The sequence below is a fragment of the Pleurodeles waltl genome, chromosome 5, assembly GCF_031143425.1.
Source record: "Pleurodeles waltl isolate 20211129_DDA chromosome 5, aPleWal1.hap1.20221129, whole genome shotgun sequence".
Taxonomy (NCBI): domain Eukaryota; kingdom Metazoa; phylum Chordata; class Amphibia; order Caudata; family Salamandridae; genus Pleurodeles; species Pleurodeles waltl.
Window position 1 is genome coordinate 1,340,089,917 of NC_090444.1, and position 11,799 is coordinate 1,340,101,715.

At 40.7% G+C, this 11,799-nt stretch overlaps 1 protein-coding gene across 1 annotated transcript; it reads right to left on the minus strand.

Moving 5' to 3' along the window:
* Positions 1-1,795: 1,795 nt before the first annotated feature.
* On the minus strand, positions 1,796-7,404 carry LOC138296458 (protein ripply2-like). Its single transcript, XM_069235592.1, has 4 exons — positions 7,032-7,404; positions 5,109-5,187; positions 4,073-4,122; positions 1,796-2,739 (listed from the first exon to the last, which is right to left on the minus strand). Exons 1-4 carry the CDS (start codon positions 7,148-7,150, stop codon positions 2,571-2,573), a joined length of 417 nt encoding a protein of 138 aa, XP_069091693.1. The 5' UTR covers positions 7,151-7,404; the 3' UTR covers positions 1,796-2,570.
* Between the last annotated feature and the right edge of the window lie 4,395 nt (positions 7,405-11,799).

Genomic DNA, 11,799 nt, shown 5'->3' on the forward strand with positions numbered 1-11,799 from the left:
TGAATCTTTGTAAAGTTCTCCCCTGACCATTCGGTCTTATTTTTGCTACACATAACCACAAAATGAATAAACATGTGAATGAACTATGTTCTGTATTCTATTCAAGTTCTGGCATAGAGAGAGTAAAAATGTCACAAACACCTTTCACCTGAAAGTGTTTGAGTCTCACTTTTTCTGCTAAAGTGAACTGTCAATGTCTGCTATTTACAAACTTTACAAAAAAAACCGTGATAGGGCCTAACTGTTAAAAAAAATGAAGGATGTGATGAGTTCTACCTATGATGAACTCAGTGTTGTACCACTAGCATCGCCTTTTGGAGCGAAGGGCCATAGTAAGTGGGTGGACCAGAGGTCATAATCAGGTATTTGAGGCACTAGGGAATGTAGAACAATGTGGTATAGTGACTATCAGGATGCCCTTGGGAGAGAAGGGTTTTCAACTTGCGCAGGGTTCTGGAAAGAAATGGTATAAAACATCTACACTACTACAAATACTGCAATGTAATGGAAAACATCTGCAGAGGACAAATTTAAAGTGTACGGATTACCAATAAGGCTCTCCAATACTGAGAACTTGTGCACAAGGAAAGTCCCCGAAATATTATTTTTGCTAAGCTTGAAAGAAAATAATATAGGCTTGAAGCAACAATGTGCCACTATGTGCATCTTTGTTATATTCTTTGTAGGTGCTGCAGCTGATTCCAGATGTGGTTCTAATAGTTGTGGCATTTGAGAGATGGACAGAGAGTATCAATCATGATGGCACAGGGCAAAGAAAATCCCTGAAAAACTCTGACTAACCTAAACTTAAAAACATCTGCAAGCTTATTGTGTGTTGTTTCTTTAATTATGTCTTGCCTTGCTAGCCCTTTAACATTTTATTACATGATGGGCCTCAGCACTGGTGCCAAACAGAAGCAGCAGCCCATCCTGGGCCATTCCACTTAAGGCACTGCTAATGTGTTCAGCGGGTACCCATGAAGGCGATATTGGGAACCATGGCTACAACCTGCCTGAGGCATCTAAGATGGACCGTGGCTAACATGGGACTCTCTGTCGAGCGTACTTCAGTACAGCCCCCACCAGTGACCAAGCACTTTCCGAGACAACGCCCCTTGCCTTGAGCGGGAAGAACAAAGTAATATCAGGAGGAGCAAAGTCAGAGGGTGGGGGGAATTTAGGTCAGAGAGATATAGGGGTGTTACAGACAATTAAGGTCTTAGAAAATGGGACTAGGGGAGAGAGGGCTGGAGTGTGAGAAAGATAAAATGGGAAATGAGATCTGAGGGGAGGTTGAAAAAAGACAAGGAGATGCAGCGTGAGGGTGAGGTGCTGAGAGATGGGCAGGAACCAAGAAGAATGATGTCAGTGAGAAGAAAAAAAGTACAGCCAGAGAGAGAACAGGAGAGTTTATGAAAAAAAGATTCCAATGAAAGGGGGGGGTGAATAAAATCGAGAGAGAGTATCTACCCTGTACAAAGACCTCATACATGGGGATAACGATGGACATGGTCCTTTAAGTTACACCAACTACCAATCATTTCAGAGAACATGAAGCCGGAAAACACAGTATTCTGGAAGCACACAGTACAGACTAACGTAGTGTTCATTCTAACAATCAACAAACACATCTCTTTGTTTACGTACTTGACAAGTTTTTGTCCATCTTGCACCAGAAAGGCCTGTTGTTACCATAGATGAAAGACACAATGTAACCACAAAACAAAACTCCTCAAAAATTACTCCACTAGACTTGATTTATTTACTGAAAGTAATTATATTTACACAGCCAAAATGTTATAAAAATAAAGGTTTCAAATAAAGTCTTTCATATACATATTAAATTATTCAATTTAGCTCTGAAATAACTTAAAATAAACTTTTATAATACAATATTATACATTTTTTGCATTAAGAGAGGCATTTACTCATTAAATGTTTTGTGGACCCATACATCAAACTATTAAGGCTGAAGGTGATCTTCAATTCTTAGTGAACCATCAGCTGTCAGGAAAAGCTTGTCTTTCTGACCATCATTTAGTGAGCTTCAAAGCTGGATATTTATTTGAAAGTTGGAAGGGTTTGATGTTCTCTATAAAGATTGGTTTTCCATTTTCTGTACAACATCGTACTACAATTAACTGGAAGAGCATACGGTCGAAACAGTTTGCAACTGAAAAGCACACCCTTCCCATCGTCCATTTGCAGGAGGGAGTCAGAAGTGACACTGGTGATGGCACCTGGAAGCCTTTGAGTACAGAAATTGATCCGCTAAATCAGCAGTCAATCCACGTTTTATATCCATGTGCATCTATTCACCTACAGTGTCATGGTGTCTGTGCACAGTGTGAAGAACCTGATATCCCCAACTTCCCTAGATGAAGCAGGTCACAGAGGAGTATAGTATTTTTGATTGAAGAATATTAATTTGAAGATTACAACTTTCCTGACTGGTTTGCTCCCACTTGATTTTTAAGTGTTGTTCACTCATTTTCAAGTGATGCAATGCACTGAAAAGTCACATGAGTGAGTGAGTTTGCATAGTGTACAATAATGGAGTTTATGCTGGTTCATTCTGAGTCGATACCAGAATCATGGCTCTCGTCGCTGCTGTCAGCTTCACTCTCTGAATCAGACTCTTCGTAGAAGGAGATGGTGGCCTGAACGGGGAAGCTTGACAGGAGAGCTTCCCCTGCCTCATACAAGTGAGGGGAGCATTTGGATTTAGGCCAAAACAATCTGCAAGAAAATAAGAACATTTCAACCATGATCAGATTCATGTAATAGAGATTCATTTAAAATACATTGTTTTTTCACTTACACCAACCAGATGCAGAACATATGTCAACAAGAATACAACAGCAATACACTGATTGCAGATGGAGAACTACATTGTTTTTCACATTTTAACAAAATATTATTCGCAATGACAGATTTTGAAAATATATATTTATATTTTTTTATGAAAAGCATACAGTAGCACCAGTAATGGAGCAAGGGAGTTGTGAACCCAAATACAAGTGAGAATAAAAAGGGTCTCCCAGGCATATGTTTAGATAATAAAAGACAGTCAAATTGTGGGTGTGGTGCATCCCTCATACCTCTGGACCACGGAGACAGCCCGTGTTGTGTTAACGATAGCTATACCTCTGAGAAGGTTTAACTAGTGACACGTTGCTTCTATTTTTAGATTATATCTTGGGGAATTAGATCAGCAAAACTGACTCAAAAGAGCGACCCCCCCCCCCCCTATTGTTCAATGCCTCACTGAACAGCTGAAAAGACAAGCAAAGACCCCAGCTGAACAGACAATTATATGAAAATGTCCACACGTTGATGACTATTATTATTCAGCAAGTGAGGCCACTGACAGTTCAATCATCGTAAATCTCTCCTGCGTCTCGTCTGTTATTAGCAGAGCTGTCCTGTGGTGTAAAGCTAGCCTCACACTTCAGGTCACATTTCACGATCGCCCGAGCTCTAAATAAGACACTCAACTTTACTTCATAGGACACAAACTTCTCTTACATGAACCATTGCTGACTGATATCCATCACTGTTGAATTTCCCTCACTGTTTCCTTTTGAAATGAATGGGCCTGATTAATTTAATTGTACCAATTACAGAGTTTTTTTTCACTAGTGACGGCTGTTTTTGCATTGACATTTCACTGACGAACTAGTGTAAAATTACGTTTGTATTTACATGCTAAGAGCTCCACTAAGCAAACTATTTAATGTATGAAAGAAGAGGCATGAATCTAGGCTGACACACATGCTACAAAGGTAATGGTAGCCAGGCAATAGATGGGAGTGATTTGTTGCTAGTCCATTGTTGTCAGAGCCAAGCTAGTCTACTTTTTAAACGATCATCTCTCTACTAGCATGTCCTGAAGAGGAGTCAGTGGAACTCAAATTTTCCCTTTAAATTTATTAAGCACAAAGTACAACAATTTTACATGTAACAGTTTAGCGTTATTTCTGCCTATAAAAAACTATAATCTTCTGTCTTGGGAAAATAATTCAATATTATTTAATATAATGTGCCATAAGTGACATATCTCATTACTCACCTGACTGGGTGGTTGTAACTTCCATGTTTTCCGGGCAGCGGACCACAGGGCTGTGGAAAAGAGACACAACAAAGATGAGCTCGCGGCCAAAGTCTATATACACAGAGAACTGGCTGCACATCGATACCTGCTAGGATATCTTACTTTCAGTCCCAGTCTTAAACAGGGGCTTCTGACTAGCTGTAGGGTCACAATTGAACAAATGTGCAACTCCTGCAACCACTGAGCAATGTAAGCCTGAAAGACTGGCCCTGTTTGAGAATACTTTTATGGAATAGTTGATGATGGCTTTGTCTTTCTGATTTAAAAGAAATTGAAGCATTAATTTGCAATCTGCCCAGTGCTAGATGAGAAGAAAACACTACTTAAAGGCTTTGCTCCTTTATGGCAGTCAATGTTGTATTGTTATTTTTATGTGGCACATAATCTGCATTGTTATGTTAACACAACATATGTGGTAGTCCAGGAATAACTTTCTATTTAGTTCTGAGGTTTCCATCACAGACCACAGCTTAATTCGGTATGTGGAGACATGAATGATACAAGACAAACATTTGAAGCACTTAAAAAGCAGGCATTTCGTCCTTTTATGCTATTGACATCGTTTTTAAAGAAAATGGAGCATAAATCCAAAATTCGTGTGAATGTATGTTTCATAGTGTATTTTATAATTTTATTCTATACTAAAAAACGATTAAGCATTTTTACTACTACTTTCTTATGCTGTGATGTTTTAAAATACTATTGCAATTTTTATTAAAATTAAATATAAACTTTTAAATATAACTCGAGCATTCACTCTAACTGCTCCTCAAACAGGGATATGTGCCTCTCTTTGGAACAAAAACTCCTTTCTTCAATGCATGTTTTTGCTACGGAATGATGTGATGGGTAAGGGAGTGAGTGATGTTATGTCCTTCTCACGTGGAAACATGCATTAACAGCTTCTTCGCAAAATAAAACGACTGAGGTGAATTTCCTTAATTTTATTTTTTCAACAAACCAGCTTCTCCAGATGGTATTTTCAACCACTCACCAGTCTCTGTGTTTTTCTGGCCTGTAATCGCTCAGAGTCCCTCCTGCTGAAAAGCCAAGGTCTCCAGAAGCCTTCGGACCTGAAAGAAGTAACAGGAGCAATCACTATGTGTACAGAAAGCATGGAACAGGAAGCCAGTGTGCTCGACGCTGCACAGGATCCAACACTGCTCAGTGCACATCTAATGTTATTAATCTCTCTGTGGAGAAACAGTCCTCTAGCAAGTGAAGGCTCCTGTCCTTGAGAGCCATTACTGGCAAGACTGGACAACATTGGCACCGTTGTTCCAACTGTGAAACCTCTCTTGTGCTTCAGTTCCTTTCACCCAATCCAAGTTTTCATTGACAGATTAAAAATGGCAGGAAAGAGAAAGGGTGGGAAGATATGGTGACTAGGACAGAACCTTCCCTGTGCTTTCCATGCGACAATGTTGATATCTCGAAATTATATAACACTTAACATCAAACTAGGGTTTCCAGTCACTCACTAGTATGTTTCAGATTATTACTGATCGCCAACCAGAGGTGGTAAACAGAGGTTGTGTCCACTGTGTGCACCTCATGCAGAAAAAGATGAACAATCTGCCTTTCGTGCACAGAGAAAGCGCATGCCAGTCAAAAATCCAGCCCGCGCTCCAAAAAACGTACAAACATTAGGACTAAGAAAAAAACATAAACACGAAGACACAGCATCCTATCAACACATCATCACATCGCCAGAGCTAGGTTCTCGCTGTTCTAATTAATATCATAAAATATCATAAACAAGTGAACACTTAGCTGCTTCAGGAAGGGCTTGTGTGCTTCTATAATAAGCCCAGGGCGCACTTGTGCTGTCAATAACGAGCGCCGGGAATAGATGCGCACTCATCTCAGGCGCGGGGCCTGGAAAACCAAATTATTCCAGTCTACAAGTGGGGCAGCCAGCCTGTCTATGGTAGTTTGGTTGGGAACTTGGCACATACAGGCCGGCCAGCCTCTCCAACGGAAGCCCATGTGGCAGAAAGAGTGCGTGAGGTCGGGAGGGGGGAGTGCGGGACTTGGGGGCTAGTGTGCTGCGAGTCAGAACCAAGACAGACTGTCTTTGGGGTACGCATGGCAGGTTCCGTCTGTGCCAGTCTCCATACTATGGCAGCCTGTCATCGGGGTGTGTGGCCACATACGGGGGAAGCCCGTCTTTGCGGTCGATGTGGCCCGCACGTATGGCAACTTGTGTGTCTGTATGCGGGGTCTGTGGGTAGCATGGCTCAGACTGTCAGAGGTCTTCAAACTGAAGCCTCCCCCAACCAGGGGGTCTCAAATGATCGCGGAGGGGGAAGGGGTGCCCGTCTCTGACCAAAGGACACATTATACTGATAACTGGGCTTTGTTTTAAGCTGAAAAAAGATCAGCACCAAACCGCTGTAAAGATCCATCACTAACATGTTTTGTCATTTATATCCAAGCTGGAACCCTGTGTCAAAAGGGAAGGGACTCCACATCCTCTTCAAAACCCCCACCCCAATAATCACACTGTGGGTACTCATACATTAGTAAGGCCTGTCTGACCAGAATAGTAAGCCTGGCATCATGTATTTGATTGCATTTTTAAAACAGTAACAGATTTTAACAATGTTCAGATAAGTGTAGTCATATTTGAACATTGTTAATTTAAAAGAATAATCGTGAAAAATTTGGAGTGGCCCCAGATGTTTTTTTTTTGCACTGGGGCGCAGCATTAAAAATGTGAAGATCACTGGTCTATGTGGAACGCAAACAGTAGCTTGTTCAAGCACCCTGAAAAAGCCTGGCATGCAAAAATACTTCAAGCACGGTCACTGACGTCAGCATAGTTATTCTCCCCATTTTGCCCAAAGTACTGAATGGTTCAAAGCGTAACCCATCATCTGGGGCTTTTGCGGCTTCTAATTCCCCTTTGACTCACCACTGTGAGGGTCGCACAGGCCGCTGGCAGTGGCAGCAGGGGCTCCTCCGGGCCGGCACCGGGCGGGAAGCGAGCCTCGGTTCTTTCATGCTGCAGTTGTGGTTTGTGTTGCAAATCATAAAGGCTCGTGAACTGCCGTTCCGGACGCAACTGTCCCCGGTGCTGCACTTCTAGGCTCGTTTGTGGCTTCGCCTGAGGTCCTGATGTGGTGTCCCCGATAGTGGCCGTTTCTTCTTGTGCTGCTGTAGCTACTGCTCCGAGTGTGTACGAAGAGGCTCTGACCCTTTACGCGTCCGCTGCGCCGTTTATACCTCGACACCCCCGGCTCCCCCCAGACACGCATACAGAGGGGAGTCACAGGCGTCAATGTAAACATGGGCTCTGAGCGCGTGCTGCCCCCAAATGGCACATGGACACATGCGCCAGAAGGTGTCAATCACACCTAAGCAGACACATGGAGCCCACATGGAGTTTGTTTATCAAATTGTTAAATTAACAGAGCAGAGACAGCGCTCCTCGGAGGGAGCTGGGAGTCCTGCTGATTGGTTAGTTTTTGCATAAAATACACATTTCATTTTGTTTTCTAAGCCGCCGCAGGTATTGAAACTCCTGCAGCTTTTCTAAACCTTACTTCACGTTTTTATTGACTTCCATAGTTTTTGCATAACAAAGCAATACAATTTCTTCGACAACTGTACATGTAGCAGCTCTAAAGATGAAAAGCAACATAACGGATTATTTAGTGAAATTCCACACACCTTATTGAATTCGATTTGAAAAGCTTCCTCTGGGCATATTTCAAAAGTCAAGCCCATCAAGTTATAAAGTGAGAGTTGTGAGTTGTGAGAATTGCTCTCACCGATCCTGTAACATGGTCACTGGTTTCAGTGCCCGGAGGAGGCAGTATTTGCATATGTATATATAACATCAAATACTGCATTCGCTGGACACTCAAACCAGTGGCCATATTACAGGATCAAGATGGGATGTTAGTTGGGTTGCATGCAAAAATATTGAGGACAAAAATATCCATGGCAAAATATCTACTGCTGGAATACTGTGGCGGTACGCTATATAGGTAGCTATAGATTTAGGGGCCTATTTACTAACTGTGTTTTGTAGTATGTAAAGCAGTATTGCAGTAGCACTACTCATATATTGCAAATTCGTATTCACAAACCTCTGGCTGGAGACCTCAGCCCCCATCTCTCCATTCTTTTATGTGAGGAGATCTCTGCAAAGGTGGTGTTCTCAGCACATGTACTTCAGTATTACATGGCAGGGACAAGGTAAAGCCTCTGAAAATGTGGAATACTTAGTGCTAAATTGGAGTGATGTAGATACATTTAAGGAGGGGTCAGGGAGGGACATTCTAATACAAAATAGAGCCCCGTAAAAGAATAAGACCACTGGTATTCACAAACTACACTTCTAAAGTTACTAACGTCCTGAGTTGTCAAAATAGGAGTACCTGTAGTACAGACTGGACTTCTACTGAAAGGAAGAAAAATCTATACAATTATTAAATCATTATTTATTTTAAAATGTAATTAAATAATTAAATTAAACTTTTATAATTTTAATACAAACAATTTAAATAAAAAAAAAACAGTTTTTAAACTGTGTTGATTTTCATACCATACAGTTACATAACAGTGTCCTCCCGACATAGAGGGAGTGTGGTGCAGAGTGCTATGATATAGGTTGTCGATATATAATAGCAGAAGTTAAGGCAGAGTGGCGTTAAATGTTCTAGCATAAAATAAGAAAGCACAAGCATGATACCAGCTATATAGGCTATTTGAGAGCACAATGGATAAGATACAACAAGTGGAAAGAAAAAAACAGTATGAGCCGCAGGTGCTATATTCCAGACAGCGGGTTTTCTAGGGTAGGTAAATAATTCCTCAGAGGTTGCCAAATATCTTTGCGTCTGGAGGTGGGAGGTTGAAGGGAGGCATACAGTTCACTGGTGTTATCACAGTAAATTAGACTTCTCAACCACATATTCGTTTTAGGGGTATGTTTACTACCCCAACGCAGTGCTCTCTCTCTTTGGCCAGGAGAAAGGCCATGGCAGTGAGGCACCTCATATTTTGGGGATTATCGCCTGTATAACCCAGTAGAGATTGTAATATTTAAGTGAATTAATTATTTAGTACATGCAGTTTGATTAGTTGACATGCTGTAATGTTTTATTTTATTTTATTAGTTCTGGATTCAATATAAATATGTCAAATTATTTTATATGTGTATTGTAGATTTTATTTTTTAAATAATGTGTTTAAAGAATAGTAAAATATAATAATTTTCCCTATACTTCCCCACAGGGAAAGCTTCAACACAATGGCAAAGATCTTCATCTGTGCAAAGTTATTAGTAGTAATTTTACAATTGTAAATCTTGTTGTAGGAGGCACTACCCTCTTATATAAGGAGGTGGAGACATCTAAGTCTACAACTAAGTGTAAATTTACACTTAGAAATAGGAACTAGCAAAAAAGTGTAAAATTACACCTTGGCGTAGTAGTAAGTATAAACATTAGTAAATATACACATTATTTATCTTTGTAAATAGGCCCTATGCTATTCTGGACTCCACATCTACATACAGTGAAGATCTATTCTCAAGATACATGTATGTGGAGTTAAGTTTAGTAAACCCATGCTTACATGTGTATGCCTTCATGATATTCTGGTAGGCAATATTAAGGCCAAAATATTTTGGTAGATTGATAATTCAGTGTTGATATTCTGGAAGGGGATGAAGCATTATGTGGAGAGATGCCAACTTTGGAACTGGTGAATCAAGTTTGAGTCTCGGCATAAGCTCAACATCCTGTGATCATGGGCAAATCAGGTAATCTTCCCATGCCTACAAACCCTATATAATGTAACTGGTGCTCATGTAAATCACTGCAAAGTTTGTTCTCTATAAAACAGCAACCAAATGCTGATTATTAGGGAACATGGACATAAATCACCCTGTCTTTCCATCTGTAATTGGAAGTACCCCTGCTCATGATGTCATCCACTATTTGCCTGTGTGGTTTAAATAAACAATAAGATAAGGCACATTTGTCCATAACATATGAATGAAAGAAAGAGATAATACAAAAATGCTTATCCCCCAAATTGTAACACAGGGAAATACCTTGTGAAGATAGGCAATCTTCCTGCTCCATACCTTACATGCAACATTGGGTTAATGCAAATGTGTCAATTTTATGAAGTCTGCATTATAAACAACAACAGCATTTTTGGATGAATAGTAATTGTTGTGATTGATAGATAGCATCTATAAATCCCATGATTCCATTTAATTAACCATTAGAACCTGTTATTACGACAGTAGGCAATTGGGAGTGTACTTTTTTGTTCGATTTGAGTAATAGGTGTTGGATCTGCCCTTCATAAGGTAATGTATTGATTTAGAAATTGTAATTATCAAAAGAAATGACTTCAAGTATTGTAATAGCAAGTTTTTTAGCTTCAAGATGGTGTTTTGAGTGTTTTAATGTTTATAGGTCTAAGTTTACTGTTATATGTTTTACAGAATTTTGGGTGAATAAAGGTTATTTCATCAGAATTGATGACATTAGATCACATGGCCAGCAATAAGGATAGCAGAGAATGAGTATCATGTTGAGAGGAAACCAGGGGCCCTTAAAAGACATGGGTTCTAAACATAGTGAAGCCAGCTTGACAAAGATGGAGCAAAGTATCTAAGAGGCACTAGCAGGTGGAGTTGTGTCTGTATGTATTAGAAAAAGCAAACCTAAATTATCAAACCCCTAAGCAAATAAAAAAGGAGAAAAACACTACAGCACTGAAATCATGAGATATCAATACTAAGAGTAAAGCAATTTTCATTTTAAAGTGCAAGTAACCCTACAACGAGAAGCACCAGAGAAATGCACTTACAGAATGCAGAGAGCGGCATTGAGGGTAGTTAAGAGCGTAAGAGGCACATTTATACTCTGTTTGCACCAAATTAGCGTCTTTTTTTTTAACTCTAATTCCGTGCAAAACTAACTCCCTATTTATACTTTGGCGGTAGACCCATCTGGCTCCAAATCTATTGAGTTAAAGTCATTTTTTGGACATGGAAACCTACCTTACCTTAATGAGATGCAAGGTAGGTGTCCCCGTGCAAAAAATGACTCTATGGCCTTAACGCCATATTTATACTCCTGTGCAAATATGGTGCATGGGAGGGAGGAGGGGTAGAAAAATGGTGCAAAGCTTGCTTTGCCCCATTTTTTCACGACTGGGTCAGGGCAGGTGTTAGGACCTACCATGGAACAAGCCCACAGGTGCACTCCCCAGGCCCCAGGGACACCCCCCCACACACACACCAGAGGGACAGCAGAGGATGGGGGACCACATCCTAGATAAGTACAGGTACATAAATGTAAGTATTTTATTTTATTTTTTAAAGTGCCATAGGGGGCCCTGAAATGGGCCCCCATACATGGCACAGGGTGCAGTGGCCATGCCCAGGGGACCGTTGTCCCCTGTGCTGGTCATTGGGGTGGTGGGCATGACTCCTGCCTTTTCTAAGGCAGGAGTCATGTGGCATGGTAGGTTTAGAGCCATAAAATGATGCTAATCTGGTTAGAGTCATTTTATTTTTACCCTAACCTGCCTAACGTCATTTTTTGGTGCAAAACCCCCTTCTTCCATACCGCCAACCCCACCCGATTAATATCATTTGTGTTGAGGCTAGCCTACCCTTTGCACCGGCTTGCACCATTGCAGAAATTTGG

Bases quoted from the DNA above. Each gene is read 5' to 3' on its own strand.
- LOC138296458 (XM_069235592.1), bottom strand. From the start codon at position 7,150: ATGATTTGCAACACAAACCACAACTGCAGCATGAAAGAACCGAGGCTC. The intron at 4,123-5,108 runs GTGAGTGGTTGA...TCTTTTCCACAG, and splicing joins CCAGAAAAACACAGAGACTG to CCCTGTGGTCCGCTGCCCGG. The intron at 2,740-4,072 runs GTGAGTAATGAG...ATTTTCTTGCAG, and splicing joins AGTTACAACCACCCAGTCAG to ATTGTTTTGGCCTAAATCCA.